At 42.6% G+C, this 16,252-nt stretch overlaps 1 protein-coding gene across 9 annotated transcripts in view; it reads left to right on the top strand.

The window, feature by feature from the left end:
- Positions 1–16,252, top strand: part of LOC107219344 (ankyrin repeat domain-containing protein SOWAHB) — a 139,856-nt gene that overhangs the window by 107,189 nt on the left and 16,415 nt on the right. For 8 of the 9 annotated variants that reach the window (XR_006903027.1, XR_006903026.1, XM_046732648.1 and 5 more), the window contains 3 exons: positions 8,427–8,431; positions 14,572–14,670; positions 15,293–15,298. Coding sequence is in view for 7 of the 9 variants with exons in the window: in XM_046732648.1 (XP_046588604.1) it covers positions 8,427–8,431; positions 14,572–14,670; positions 15,293–15,298 (110 nt within the window). In the remaining 2 variants the exon portion in view is untranslated. The remainder of the gene's footprint in view (positions 1–8,426; positions 8,432–14,571; positions 14,671–15,292; positions 15,299–16,252) is intronic. The other variant, XM_046732646.1, reaches the window with a different exon arrangement.

Below are 16,252 nucleotides of genomic sequence, written 5' to 3'. Positions count from 1 at the left end.
ATCAAATCGCAGAGTAGGTACGTGGAACTTTAAAAGATGCCCGTAGATTCATCGGTTTGCGCTAAACAGTCGAGAATTCTCGAGTTTTCAAACCACAGAACCCCGCGGAATCCTTATGGAAATTGACTTCCGGTCAAGTTGACTGGATTTTCAATATGTTACAGAACATTTGATCATGCAGTGTAATATAGTTGAACCGTATTGATCTTCTGACATATTGATGGTTTAGCACTTTCGTGATTTTTTCTCTCGGGTAATATTGATAAGTACTACACCATACTTCTAAGTAACGACTAAATTCTTGATGGAATGAGTTGCAGAAAGTGGAAGATTGTTACTATCACATTAGGAACTGTTCAAACACCATAATAGCGTTTGGTTTCATGAATTCAAAGGTTACAAGTATATCCACACGACATCAGTTGACTTTCCGAAGATTTCCCAATTGGGCATCTGACTTTAAGTGCGATTCGTACATTCAGTACTATAATCCACGCCACGCAATTGTAACCAAATACTTTCTGCAGATTTCAAGTTCATTTCTTTCCAACAAACTCATACCACATTGAATATTAATTTCATTTCACAAGAATAAAGAAATGCTTTTCCATGGTCCCTTCATGATTCGCTGCAGCTTTTACTTTTTCTTGGGTGTTCCATGTCGCCGACATTTTCCCTAATTCTGGTTTCACAATGCGTCGTGTGCGTTCAAGGTATCGCGTATGGGGGTTCCCATAAAAGTTTCCGATGTACGAACTTATTTGTGTAGAGTGTCGGGCATGTGAGACGCCTAGGTGAGTCTATCTTACCGAACGTAAAGTCTACCTGGACGAATTGATATTTGAGTCACGTTACCCGCACCGAGGTAATTGTGTTAAATGAGCTGGTCACGTATGCGCCTCGTTGTTCGGAGGACAATGCCGAACACTACGAGTGGTGGAATGGAAATAATAGAATAAACTCCCTTTCTCTCTTTATCCCTCTCGCCATGTCGTGTCGTACCTCTACGCGATACGTCGGCACTGGCCGAGCTGCTGGTGCCGCTGCAGGTCTCTCGCGAACAAATACGACGTGCGTGATTTTCAATTAGCGCCAGTGCGCCTCGACAGCGAATCTCGACTGCTAATTCCCCTTCGTGGCTTTACGAAAAGGACACCTGTCCGTTCTCGGTCCGTGACTCGCTTCGGTCACCCGGCGTAATGTCGAGTCATTCATTCGCGATTTGGTAACAAATAAGTCATTCTTTGCTGACACGCTGTATTTTTCAACGCTAGTTGAAATTCGACGAACTCGTTTTATCATTCGTAGTCTTTGTGATATCGAGGAGATCGAGATGAATGGCAATGATATCCGCGCGAGTGATCGTTGAATTATTTAGTATCAGGCTGAAGGGCAAGAAGACCGTTGAGTGTTATCTGGTGCGTCGTCCTCGTGGGAATGACTCCCACTCGAGGCGAACCTTCGACATGGCCCGGGCCGATTTAATTGCCCCAGAAGATGAGGCCGAAAAAATTCTCCATGTAATGACCCCCTTCCTTTCCCATCGATCCCTACCGGATGCCCCAGCTCAGCCCGTTACCTTGAACGATTGTCGATGTACCTTCGTAGGCACGTTACACGCGGTACCTGACGGATACGGATCATCGATTCTCACCAAATTTCGCGCAGATACGAAATCATGGAACGAAGTAAGAAGCAGTCGTCGAAAATGATTTCATCGGAAGTGTAACCATAAATCCAAAACCTTAAACATATTCTTGAAAGGCCAAAGTTAGTTGGGTTGCTATTGCCGATCAGCCTAGGAATTTAGAAAATGAAGATAAGATCGTTTCGGTAACCGATACGTCCGGATTACCGAGCCGTCATTGTCGTGGAGGGTAAATAACGGAAGTACGGAACAAAGTTGGCTAGGCTTGAGGTTAAATGGCGCATGTATAAGCGGGGCATTGTTGGGCCTAACCAGATTACCATTGTTGGGTATGTCGCTAAACGGGCCCACTGATCCATTTATCCTCGATTCTCGTTTAATAAACCATTAAATCCCGGGTAAACGAAAGCGATTACCGTCAGGGACGCCCATTGTGCCAGGGCAGTCTCTGTGTGACAACGATACCTACCAACTCCTCGGTTGGCGTCCCTCCTTCGGTATCTCTTCGGACCTCAGTCGGCTGTCTCTTCCATTGTGCCCACAGGAAAGGCACGCCGGTCGCATTGTCGCCGATTTACGACTACCGTCCAGGCGCCATCCCCCCCTAACGGGGCTGGGGGAGGGAGGGGAAAGGGGCCTCTTTCCCTAATTTTACGGACCCTCCGTGCATGCTTCTTCTCCTCGCCATGGACACAAAGACGAGAAAGTGTGCGAATGTGCTGACAGCCGCATTCACCTACCGCGCCTCACAATCGGGGATGAAACGCACGGACCCGCAGGGCGGTCGTTCCGTCACCGCAAAAACCGGCCGCACTGTTGCCTGGGACCTGTTTCGGATGTAGCAGGGACTTTGCCGTGCTGAAGGAACGCTTCCGAATTATCCAATTTGCGAGGCGCCCCAGCAACGAGAGGACACGCGGAGAGTCAGAGGTAATTGGTGTACAACGTTTCGAATTAGTCCTTATACGCGGCTGCCTCGTACACGAATCCTTTTTCCTTGTGACAGACACGCGAGCTTCGGCCTACACTCATCCTCTCGACTAATTTTCGTCGACAAAGTATTATACACCACAGGCTCTCGGCGGAATCGGCATTAATTCTAATCATGGTAATTACGGGGACCGTGGACATGCGGGACCTTATATAATCTGTCATCGATTGATTCTAGATAGGCTGACTCTAAATGTTGACGTTACGAAAGAGGAGGGGACATTTTGCGAACATGGTTTCAGATAAGAATGATGGTTATGACTTAGGCTCGTAGCGAAGTTGACCGTTAAGTTTTGACAATTTTTAAGTATCCTTGAGTCAAAAATGATTTGTGATTCTTGGATACCTGAAAATAAAACTTAGGAACTTTAGAAAATTGAGCGTTTTGATGACTATTAAGACTGTGAGAATCGTGAAATCGTCTCAGGAGATTTTTGAACTTGGTAATTGATTTTCCCACACAAGCAATACAGTGGAAATGATTTTACCAAATTTTTGTCCATATTGACAAAATATGATATTGCATTCAATTTTCTTCACAAAACTGAGTTAACAAAGCAGATACTCGATTACGAGTATAAACTTTTCCGACGCATCGGAGCACTTAAAATTTTACTTATCGATAAATTCGTCAATCTCGATCGCTTACGCTTTGGAAAAGAATTCCGATTCGAGTTGGTGTGTAAGGTATAATCAGAGTGTATGCGTGTTGTGTCGAGCAACAAAGCAAACCCATCCTGAACTCTCCTGCTCGTACATGCCTTACGCAAAACAAATTTTTTCGGTCGTTCCTGAGACGTCGCAGTTTCCCCCCGTTCCCTTTCTTGCCTCTTTCCGTGCCCTCCAAGGGCCTCACCCTCTTTGCGTGGGACAGGCATAAATACGCGAAGAAGACACTCCTGCAGGACGATGAGAGAAAAAAATAAATAAAAATTGGAAAGAAGAAGAAGAAGAAGAAGAAGAAGAAGAAGAAGAAGAAGAAGAAGAAGAAGAAGAAGAAGAAGAAGAAGAAGAAGAAGAAGAAGAAGAAGCTACAAAGGACGGCAAGCGCGCGGTCTCTCCGGGTGATACGATACGATCTTATACGGGATGTGCGGCAGATACAAGAATTTATACTAAACTTCTCTAGGGGGCCCCTCTGCTCTGAGAAAACTGCAACTTATTTTCTTTTTTTTTCCATAAATGTCTGTATTTTTAGTTTTATTTGTAACTTGGGTTGATTTTTTTATTTTTTTTTCTCGTTTGTTTTCAATCATTCCTCTTTTTGTTTTTACAACTCCTTTCGATCTATGAATTATTATCGCGGCAAAAATTCACGGGCCCGTCGACTTCACGGGGAACAAATGTCCTGCGATAGCAATATTCATATGTACTTTATTAGCCCTGTAAGACATTAGTTTGAGCATCTTTTAGGAACGGTTGGTCTTGCCGATTTAGAGATCTTCTGGATCAAGATATAGTCGTAGGTTGTGCAGTATATTTTACTTTGAGAATAAGAATTATCGTTGAATAGTATTTTAGCCGTTTAATCGAGCTTTCAGATCTGACAGAAAGTTTCGCGCTCAATAACGTTTGCAATTTTGTACTAAATTAACCGTTTGAAATACTTGGGGCATTTTACAGTTCTTTACTCGTTGGAGTAATAAAATCCTGGATTGAAAGCTTGCAATTGTTCTTCTATGATGATTAATAAAATTTTGGAAAAATTGACGGAAGCACTGTAAATATATACTCGCAGCTGATTTTTTCTGGCTTTGAGGTTAATGCACGTTACCGTTTGGCTGAGTCCCGGTTTTTCGTTGTTATTTTTTTTAATGCCGCGTAAGCACAATTTGCAAGCTCTACCATTTCTCAAAGTTTTCTTGAAATAGTTATATCGTTTTAAAAAAAAAAAAGAAAAAAAACTTAAAGGTTCGGTATCCCGTCAATGGAAGTAGAATAAAGATGTGAAAATGAAGAAATTACAGCAAAATTGCAAGTGTTCAAAGCTGTCGACCAGTGAATGTACATAAATCCAGATTTGTAGAAAATGAAACGCGACAACAATTGCTGACATTGTTGAAACAGCGTGCATTCAAATAATCTCAAAATTGAAATGCAACTGATATATCGGAGGATAATAAAAATTCACATCATTGACGATCAACCATTTTATCGTCTTCGAATCATTCGTACGTGATCGAAGCTAGCGGGTTAATCCATCTCGGGCAATCAAACAACTGCAGACCTTTGTTAATCGGCTTTAATCGCGGTTAATTATACAGCCGCCGAAGAGCACGGCTAGAAAAAGTATCAGAATATCCATCGGAGGTAACGACACCTGCCACTAATTACCTCGTTTCAGCCCGCAGCTCCCGCATGTGACGGTCTAAGCCTCCGGTAGACACGAAGATGCACCCATAACACCGCAGACTTGCTACCCCAGCTCGCATAGCTGCTATAAATTCAGCGGAGGACTCGCCAATTCCTCGAGTCCGCAGTGTGGGTGTGTGTTCAGAGTACCTCCTCGTCCCTAGTTTCAATTTCGTAATGCCAATCCAATCATGTAAATCAGGGGAACATTATTAGTGGTGGCAATTGAGACCCGCCGTCTCTCTCTATCATTCCACCCACCCCCTTTTCTCTCTCTCTCTCTCACTCTCTCTTTCGGAGTGGGCACAGAGTGACGCCCGACTAATCCTAGGTTTACCTAATCGTCCTCCTGCTGCTCCTCGCCCTCGTCCTCCCCACGCCCCCAACCTCCGGGGCGCTGGAAAGCGGCTTATAGTTTCACCCCTTCATCCCTCGCCGGCTCCGGCCGGATTCGAAACTGAGCTTCTACCACGGTACCGAGGATGGGATCCCCTGTGCGGACCAGGGAAAACCCCCGATCGGCCGGGTCTTGGTCTCCCCTGATATTCCACGACGGGTTCGTATAACTTCTAGGGAATTTTCTTGCTGGTTAGAATTTATACGGCTGGGTGTACCTACTTCCCTCGATCTCTTGTTCGAGTTCCGGCTAATTGTAAGACCTGGCTAATCCGTCGTGATGCGAATTACGCAGAGAGATCCGTTTTCCACTTCTGAACTTTACTACTTGCGCGCTTGATCTTCCTTTCTGGACCTTATACTACGCTAAATCCAACCCTTGCGTTGTAGGTCAACTGTACCGGCTGACTTTCTCGAGCTAAAGTCAATGAGACGAGATACGCTAAACAATGTATTCGAGACCCAAAAAGGTACAAAAATCGTGTTCAGCTGTTGAGGCAGAACATTGTGCGTCTACTGTTGAAAGACGGAATCTTTAGCTATGGTCACGTGAGGGATAAATACACTTCCACATCTCGTCTATCACTGTCCATCAAATCCTGGTTCCGACAACCAAATTGGACTGAATACTGTAACGATTTTCGGCGAATATCCCGTGAGTCGTATTATAGTTTCAATTCTTCACTTCGTTGGCAGATTTAATATGGCAATGAATATCTGGTATACCTTTCCGCAAAATAGTCGAATTCGCCACAGTACATTTTCTAACAATTGTAACGTGCGCGGGGTTGGGGGTTATTAAAGTGGCGAACCGTCGGATCGAGTTTGCAACAGGTAAAAACAAAGACCGCAATTTATCGGTGAGTGCGAAGTGTGGGAGCGGAGCAAGCACGGTTTAATAGGCATTTTGCGGTTGGTTTTTGAGGTCGATTGTGCGGGACTGGAGCATAACAGATTGGCGGTTCGCAGTAGCTGAAAAAGGCAACAAAACCCCTCGTAGCGGGTACCTCTATTATACGTTTTCTACACAGATGAATAAATGAAGAGGATTTGAACGGTCATAGCCGAAGCCGGTGTACTCAACGCTAGGATTTAGATGCGGCGGTGCTGCGCAGTCTGGTTAAACGATGATCATCCGGTCGCTAAATTGCACTCCGTTCGGCTAATGGCCGTTACTAATGCGCCCATCGGTAATGGTGGTTGTCCAGTAGCCACCGGGACTTTGTCTATCCTGATGGCAATGCCTTGTCGCGTCTCGACTCAGTGCGGAAACCACCTGCGAGTTTCTCTGCTCCGTGGACCCTTCTCCTTCGGAAGCACTTTGTAAGGCCGACACTCACCTGCTTGAGAAGTTGTTTGAATCCGTACTGCACGGCATTGCGTTGCAACAGCTATCGCTTTGCGAAGAGTCACGAAAACCGCCAACCACTGCCATCAACGTCGCTCTTCCTGCGACGAACCACCTGACGTACTACTTGCAGGAAATGTCGACAAGTTTGTTCCATTACGGAAATATTTCTTTGTCTCTCGAGTCATTCTTTCGAAACGCTCGTTAATGCTTGCAGATTATTCAGTCGTATAGTAGCTTTCCGGAACTTGGTTCGACGTTACATAAACCGGTGGAAGTTGCATGTCTGTTCGATCTTCTTTTGGCTCGGGTAATAGGCTTCGGAAAGTTCCAAGTTTATAATTCAAAATCCATGTCCATGGATAGGTTATTTTCATTGTTTATATTATTCCGCGATTAGTACAGAAGTTCATGTCAAGTTCTACGTATATGATTACAGTGTCGTGTGCACAAGTGGAATTTCCATACGAATGAAAAACTAAATCATCTGCTACGTAACGGACTAAATTTCAGCGTTTTTAAAATTAATTTTAGTTCGTTGATCAACGGAAGTTTGTTAAAATTGTACACAAGTTAACAACTTGCTATTTCCTTGACAAAATGACTCGGTTGTCGCGTGGTTATTGAGATTATATTTAGTTTGAATTGAATCATCAGCCACTTTAGCACTTCGAAAAAGAAGCCGTTTTCTCACGATCGAAGGATATTTCAACGAAACTTTGTCTACCGAAGATACTTCACCGTTTGTCAAATTGTTTACGAGTTTTTTTAAAAAAAATATGAGATTTCAGTTGAAATGTATACATGTATCGGAAAGAAATGATCGAATCTAGTATCCTGATAAAATTTAGCAATAGAAATCAACTGATATTCAGCTGAAAACTGATGGATTGTTCATTCTCGCGTGATTCTCTTCGATTGCTAATAACGAAGAAACTAAAATATCTCTCAAACGGCTTTAAGCTCAATATATTCTGAATATCGGTTTCCCTAGCCTGAGAAATTTGACTTATTCTTTCAAAAATAATGATACCAAGTTGACCGACGCATTCGGTCCCATTCACCTAGCTGTGCAATTTGCATCGAGAAAATTTTCATCAGAATGTTTCCGCCATCGATGAAACCAAGCGCATACCCCATATAGGATAATTTTTATCGCGACAGGATCGCAATGGTCGAAGCGAGGCGAAGGCGTGACGGTTCGCCTCCACGTCAGACAAATACCAAGCGAATCCGCATATTACGCGGGCATCCTCTAGTGGCGGGTGCTTCTGCCGTTGTGGGATCGCGATCACGAGGAGCAACAACAGCGTCGGTGGTAACCTGGCGTTGAAAATTATTCAATTTGAATACAGACGGCAAAGTCCGGGCTGTTGTTGATACCGGTGGCAGTTGCAGCTATCCGTACACCGCGAAATTTGCAACCGTGCACCGATCCTGTCGGATAACATTGTACGAACCCCCGATCGATCAATGCGATCTTGTGTAATTTGATGTACGGCTACGCCGCTGCTTCCCTCCGACACCGAGTTCACTCTACCGTGTAACTGCGTATTGCAGCGTGCCTAAAACATGGCTCCTCCTGACCCAACGAAGGCGGGGCCATTGCTGGTTTTATACCATTCAGAAATTGCGAAAAAATATGGTAGGAACAATTACGCGGGGGAAACGCAGTAGCGTAAACATTTTTTTGCTATGTACCGGAGGGTCTGAAGTCCGAGACACCGCTACACTGAAATTCGTCAGAAATACGATTAAAATATGTCTTGCGAATCGTTTTCCGACCTCAAACATACATCTCCGACAACGAAGGTATCCCAGGTCGATCTCTCCGATTTGATTTCTGTTGTAATATGTTACAGCAGACTGAAAACTAAGCGAATTTTTTCTCAGATAGTCGCACTAATTGCCCACTAAAACCTCGCGGTTACGGTCTTTTTTTTTTTTTTTTCTTTCAACATTATTACTTTTACAATAAAATATATAGCGAGAATATGTTCGAAAGACGTGTCTCTTGAATACGGAGTTGAGGTGAAAATCTGAAAAAATTCGTCAACACGCTAAATAAAAGGAACACTCTAGTGTCGCTTAACTTTTAGTCTACTGTAACATACCACAAAAGCAGTCACATACTCGTAGGAGAGATCGACCTTACTTGTAAGTCAAATAATACGTATTTCACGATTTTTACGCAGCAAATAATGGGTCGTGGGACATCGTTCAGTCATCATTCAGACTCGACGACATATCGGACATGTATATAGCAGATAATTCTTATCTAATAAAAAGTTGCTCGGCTAAATTGAAAAAAATCATCCTCAATGTTCTACTAAAAATTTTCCGATGACCATATCATATTTTACTCTTTCGGTAACTTGGAATCATTTGAACATTCGTCTCTCTGGAGTATTCATGAATCGAATTTATTTCAATGCTCGTATTTTTGAACATTTGGAAATTCGACTATTGGAAGTTTTGACCCATTAAAGTTCGGACTGTTTCGGATAATTTCATGCGCAGATCCGTAATTGTCATTAAAAATTCTAAACTATTGGGAATTTCACGTGAATTTGATCGCTCGCCATTTCTGCTTCAAGCACCAATAGTATCGTTAATAATGGAGAGACGAGGATAGGACATGCTAATAACACAGACCGCGTCTCGTATTCCGCATCCTGCATCCCGCATCCTGCGTCAAGGTACTCAGGAATAATTTGCACCGCACAGCTAGGCGTGGGCGTTGACAATATTTCATTGTCAGACAGCAGTGGTTGCTAATTTCCGCGACAAAGTACCGCGAGATCTTCGATGGGGAAGGTCTCGGAAGCCGAGGAGGTAGAAAACGCGGCTACGGAAACCTCGGTAACGATCGATGCGTAATGCCGTTGAATTTCCGACGTTGACTTCAGTCCTCCTTCACCGCGGATTCGATCTCCGCTCGATTACGCGACGATTCGATCTCGTTCGATCCGTCGATCGATTCCCAAAGACGAGCAGTGTCTCCCAACACCGACTCGACGGAGTCGGACTGACTAATCAACGATTGAAGACACGCGCCGCCGCACGCGCCTTCCAAGACGACGGACAACGTCTCTAGATTTGACATCGCGGCGCCTGACTGGGCCTGACGGGGCCTGACAGCGACGTACGCGACGCGTGACCGGAGGCTGGTCGTGCCCCCTGTGCCGACGTCCTTCCTCCGGGCCCTCAAGAAGAGACGAGGAAGGCACGCGCCACTCTCTCCAACTTCTTGGAATAATTGCGATTGAATCGCCGGCCAATACGTGCGGACGATGCCGTACGACCAACGATCGCCTCTTCCTACGACACAAAGAACACGGTGAAGTAGGTACGGCTGTCTATTTACAGAAATGTCAAATCTGACTTCATGGAACCACGAACCGTGGTGTCGATTTTATCTTGAATTAACGCGCGGATACGAATCGTCGAAGAAGGCGTTGCAAATGCAAAACGTCAGAAATCAAGATCGGTGTCATGTTTTAAATATCCGATTACTGATCGTAGAAGCGGTTACCGAAGCAAAAAGAACATCAATTTTTTGCTGCGCACGACGGGCCGTCCGATACTTACGTAATGTGGAAGATTCTGGCATTTCCTGATATTTCAAATCGAATTCGCCGAAAGTTGGTCGAATTTTGAAAAGTAACGAATGCTGCAACTGCATGCGAAATTTCAACAAATTCCGAAAATCTAGAATCAAGAGCACCTAACTCAGACTTGAATCACGAATTGTTCTTATGTTGCATCTGGTACCAGGAATGTAATGATAATAACAAGAATAAGAAGAAGAAGAATCGATGTAGCAATGCTTACACTTTAAAAAGTGGCGATATTGAAACGGACCAAAATTAGCCTGTTCGGACTACTATAGAACAATTTTTGTGGTCAACTCGGAAATTCAGCATCAGGTAGCGAGTGATGGATTTTCATAAAATTATAGTCCATTGAAGAATACACTTAAACACTCATCATCAGTCATTGTTCTCCACTTCGTACACGTTGATATAAAGTAACTGTACCAGGTATTGACACATTTAGACTCGATTATTGATCCTTTTATTTCCCAAAATTACCTAATTTACGGGACAAATTGTAAATTTTTCGATGACTGCAACCTATTGCTAGAGAGTTAGACACCGCAATTTTATTTCTTGGTAATTTCACGACTAAGGATCAAACAGATACAACGAAAAAAGAAGGTCTGCAACTGGTACGCTTGCCTTATAAATATAGCCGGTCACTTTCGTACCGCAATAACTCGAAGCTATACCGTAATCAGCGAGCACTCGAGCTTTCCGATCATTACGCGTCCTATTACAGCATCTCGGTGGCGATCCAGCGTTGTTTTCTGCCGCTCGAGCGGTTCGCTCGCTTACCGATTCCCGTGCCCCGACGAAGAATCCAAGGCGGATCGGCATCTCTTGGATTCGTCGGAGGAAATACCGCGTCGGGAATATTCGACGGAGCAACGCAGCATATATGCCGCGCAAAGGTCGCGGGGCTGCCGAGCGGCGGCTCCCGGTTTCGAAAAGACTCGGTACCCGCGCCCTGGGAGAATAAAGTATCGGTCCAAATCGGGGCCCGAGGGCCCGCCGCAACTCGCCGGGAGGATCAGAACGAACCACTAAATATTGTGTTAGCGGTGGAGAATACAGCCCCGGGACACGTGTAGCGAACCGTAGGCCGGATTCCGCACGGGCAGATCGGCCCGCCGATTATACGCTAATTCAACGCAAATTCCTCCTCCGAGATATCTATATCGCTCGCATACATCTCCAGCTCTCGCTTAATCAGCGCCGACCGCCGCAAGACGACCGTTTCTGGATGCCTCCGTGCACGCGGGGTGCTGCCGACTTCCTCCCTTATATTCTCTCGTACTTATTTCCCGGGGTGATCAGCTGGGACGCATACCGGGACTGCCGAATACTCGAAGACGTGGTATTCACAAATTAAGGGAACGCCTCGATGCAGCTGCTCTGTAACGATTTTCGTAAGGTTCTCTCTCCATCTATCCTCGCATTGCGGACCTCTTGACTTTATTTCGACTCGCGATGCGAATTTTTTTATTTATTTACTTTTTTTTTTTTTTCCTTTCTCCTTCAGAAGGAAACGGTCGAGCGAAATTTAATTGGCCGCGTCAATTTTGCGTTACGTGTTTTCAAATTATTCGTCGGATTTCCCGCGACTTACCGGAAGCTTCGTCGGGAATTTAGGTTATTGACGCTAATACCGAGTTTCAATGATTCGTTTACGAGGAGTAAATGAAACCCGGTTATATATAAGGTATTTGACAGCACGACGTGATGAAATCGTGACTAAATATTGCATATATTTCGTACCTCGTCGCAGGTGTAGAACTGATGTGATTTCAAATGTATTTTGTTAATTTCAAATAGAATCTACTAGTTACAGGTATTTTGTTGAAAATGAAAATTAATGTATGTGTATATAATAGGGTGTTTCGGAAAGAAAATTAATTTGCGATTTTCCACCACGACAACCCGTGAAAACTTTGGTCAGGTTAAAAGAAAGATTCTGTGAAAAGATGAGCATTTTACGTTATGTGAAAGATCGCACTCAGTTCATTTTTCACTTGTTTACGTTTTGAAATATATGAAGTATCATGAATAAATTTTTATACATATATTAAGGTGTGTCAAAAAAGTGAAGTAATTTGTTAAATGTCCTCAAATAATTTTTCACCTGAAATAACATTTGCACGAGTAGTTTTATCATAAAATGATGAGAGATCATTTTTATAGAGCGTTCAATTTTCTACGAAAATGTGTCTTTGAATTTTCCATACGACGCATCGCTAGCTAGTTGTAAAGGAAGATGCTAAAACAATTTTTCAGTGAAAATTTTCATTGAAAATGAGAAACAAGCAAAATATAAGCGCAAGAAACCTTACGCTCCTTACGAACCAGTATCTACGTTTCATCTGTCTCAGAAAATTGGAGCATTGTATAATTAATTGACAGGAAGTGTTCAGTTTTGAAATCCGGAATAATTTTCGTACGAAACGATTTAATGTAGCAAGAATTCACTTGGATTCCGTCACCGATTCCATTGTACGATTCTAATTCTTGATTTGTCAATATTTTTATAAAAACGTTATTCAAGTTGCAGAGTCATTCTTTAATCCAAAAAACCTTAAAAATACTTTCAAATAGACTTAAATCTTCGTTAATGACACTGATTTTTTTATCACCGGTCTACAAAATCAGGATTTTACGCAAGAAGGTAGTTTATTACAGCTTTACTAAATCTGTATCTTCTCAATAACTGAAAATCAGTTAATAAAGGAGTTTCGTAATTTTAATAAAAAAAACGAAGAAGCATCTAATCAACACTAATAACGTATTATCAATAGATGAATTCCCGCAATATTACAATAAACTCGAAGGAGTACCACTGAACACTGAAAAAAATGTACCCGAAGGAAAAACAAATCTGGAAACATTTCTACAGTTGATCCCCCCCCCCGATACGACAACGAACATGCCCGAGTAATTCCATAATAATGTTCGACTTTTTTCCGGTTTAATTACGTCAATTCGACTAACCACGCAATCAATTACTTATAATTGCAATTTTCGTTCCTCCAAACTCCCGCGACTACTTTGTCATACGTACGAGTATATATGCAAAATGTGGATGCAAGTGTACGGTGCACGTCTTGCACCGTCATCAGGTAGACGGATGCAAACGTGTTCCGGATTACGAGAGGACGGCGAATTAGCGCCGGCATCATATCTTCATAAAACGCCCTGGTTATTATTCGCCCGACCGCGCAAAGGCCGTTAATTTGTCGAGAGACTCTCCTCTCTTTGTCGCAAAAGACACCCACGCACGCCGATCGTCTCGCTCTCCTCCACCCTCCTCTGCACCCTGCAAACACTGGTTGCCGGGATGTCCGTCCTCGGTGATTAGGCTCGTCGCCTCGTTAGGACGCCAGTTTTTCCAACCGCTAATGAGACACGGAGCAGTCCTGCAGTCCGGTCCGCGATGCTGACATGACGTATCTATCTTCCTATATTCCTTTTTCTCGCATACAATCGTCATACGTTATATATGTACATACCTGTATACGCGTTACACGTTTATGGAAATTTCTTAATCGAGTCGAACGTCTTTTGCTTTATTTTTCCGTTGCAATTTTTTCAGATCTTAGTTATACTGGGTAAGACGATGTCTATTTTCACAGATCTTAAACACTAAGAAGATTTTCATTCGTTACAGTAACTAGAAAAATTCAGTAAAACAGGTATCGTTGAAAAAACTGTTTGAATATCGTTGGAATTACGAAAAACGAGGTACGCCTAACCATTTTTACATGGATGTTAACAAGAAAACAAATATATATATTTACATATTTCTATTCGAATCGACGCAAGTCTTCTATTCTTCTATTACATCGGGTAAAAAAAAAAGAGTACTTCATTCGTTACAAAATCTGGCAAATTATTGATACGGCCACAAAACATCCTCGACTAGTAAAAATTGCGGATTAAAAGGAAAATCGCTATCCGTCGCGGATGTCCTCGATAATTTAATTCGCGAATATTCCGTGCGTGTTTCTGAAAATACGCTACAGCTGCTCAAGGCGTGTCTTTACCGTGCGGTTACACCGCAGGCGTCGTTTATGTTCTACCACGGCGATGACGGAGGCGTCGGAGGCGTCGGGACGCTGCAGAAACAGACTCGAGTCACCGCATTCCGTCCCTTGCGACGAAACCACCGCGCGAATTTTCTTCGTTCACACTACGATTCGGTGATACGACGAGGTTTCATCGGAGTTCTATTATTGTTACAGACTGCGTTGCACTGGGGTGCGAAACACGGGAACGAGGACATCGTTAAACTCATCGCCGGTACCTACAAGGACTACATCAAGAGTGTCAACGAGACCACGGTGAGCTTAGATTGGAATTTGTTTCGTTGTTTATTTCTTTCTCTAATTTTTGACTTTTTTTTTATTGTTAATTATACGTAGATATATATCAGGGCTATTCATAAGACGGCCTTCTTTTTTAGATTTCGCGCTTCTCCGAGATTTTTTGTACTTTTTTTACTAAAAAGTGGCTCACGCTTGGCGAAAAAAGTAAAAAGCAGTGAAATATTTTAATATTTAAATGTTGAAAACATTTTTTCACACTAAAAAGAATCTCACGCATGTCAGGTTTGACAGAAACTTTTGTTTCGTAATACAAAACATAACCATCGAAGGATTTCTCAATTTTGAAATTCCCGAAAATAGTCTTTTTTCGAAATTTCAACGTCTTCGAGGCATTGTTAAAAAAAATTTTTCAGCTCAGCCTTTTCGCGTGTGCTATTTTTTAGTGAAAAAGTACAGGAATCTCGGATAAGAGGGAATTTAAAAAAAGGCCCTCTTCCGGACCGTCCTAGTATACATGTATACATATTACAATTTACCTGATTTCTGTGCTTTTTTTTTTTTTTTTATGTTTCATCCGTCGCTCCAATCTCCCGCTCATCGTGCACGAATATCGAATCAATTGATGATCTTGTTGCAGAATGGGGTAAGTCTGTCAAACACAAGTTTGAATCAAATAGTATTATTTTTTATGAAACATAGTATCGATTCTTCGAAAACATTATCTATGATTATTCAAAATCGTTGGAATTTAAATGGTGTTGTACGATAATTAAAATATGACGATTTTCTTATTTTTAACCACTATAATCGATCTAGTGATGCAAATTTTGGAAGTCTGGCCTTGGAATCGTTATCCGTGACCCCAAAAAAACCTCCACCTACCAATTTCTACCAAAATCGGAATATTTTTAGACTTTTTTCCACCATATTGAATTGCTATATTGGATTTCGCAATCTGACTTTAGATTTGCGATCAGCCCACCAACAAACAGACGAGTACTAATTTTCATTTAATCTAAATGTCTTTAGCATTTTTTTTTTCTTGCAACTTATTGAATACGCCAAATTTAAATTTTGCAAATCGGACCTTAGATTCCTCAAAAAACCTAACGGTATCAATTTTCATTCAAATCCATTTATCCATTCTCAAGATACCATAATTTTCATTTGATTTTTTGAAACTTTCGTATCGAAATAATTGAAAATGTACCGAACGGATCAAAGCGAAAATCTAATCAGTTCGAAGTTTGTAAAAACCGCGTCGGTTTAGACCAAAATCATTGAAATCCTGTAACTCGTTTCTCGAGACGTCGTCGGACAAAAAATTTGATAGCACATCTGAAAATGATCGGAGGCGATTGTCCAAGCTTGAAAACGCGGAAATCCGGTGAAAACTGAACTTTCAATTTTCGTCGCGATTGCCTAAAATAACTGGTTGTTTTTTTTTTTTTGTTTTTTTTTATTTTTCTACGAAAATCAGGAAAACGGGAAGTCGAAAACGCATCGAGACGTTAATTCCCCGATCGAAATCCTACCGTCGGTTCACCACGGTTACCACGCAGGGCACGCGGTGCACGATTCTCGGGGGCGTCGCGAC

The sequence above is a fragment of the Neodiprion lecontei genome, chromosome 2 (genome assembly GCF_021901455.1).
Source record: "Neodiprion lecontei isolate iyNeoLeco1 chromosome 2, iyNeoLeco1.1, whole genome shotgun sequence".
Lineage (NCBI taxonomy): Eukaryota > Metazoa > Arthropoda > Insecta > Hymenoptera > Diprionidae > Neodiprion > Neodiprion lecontei.
The sequence above is the reverse complement of the archived record's forward strand: the minus strand, read 5'-3'. Positions and strand labels throughout refer to the sequence as shown.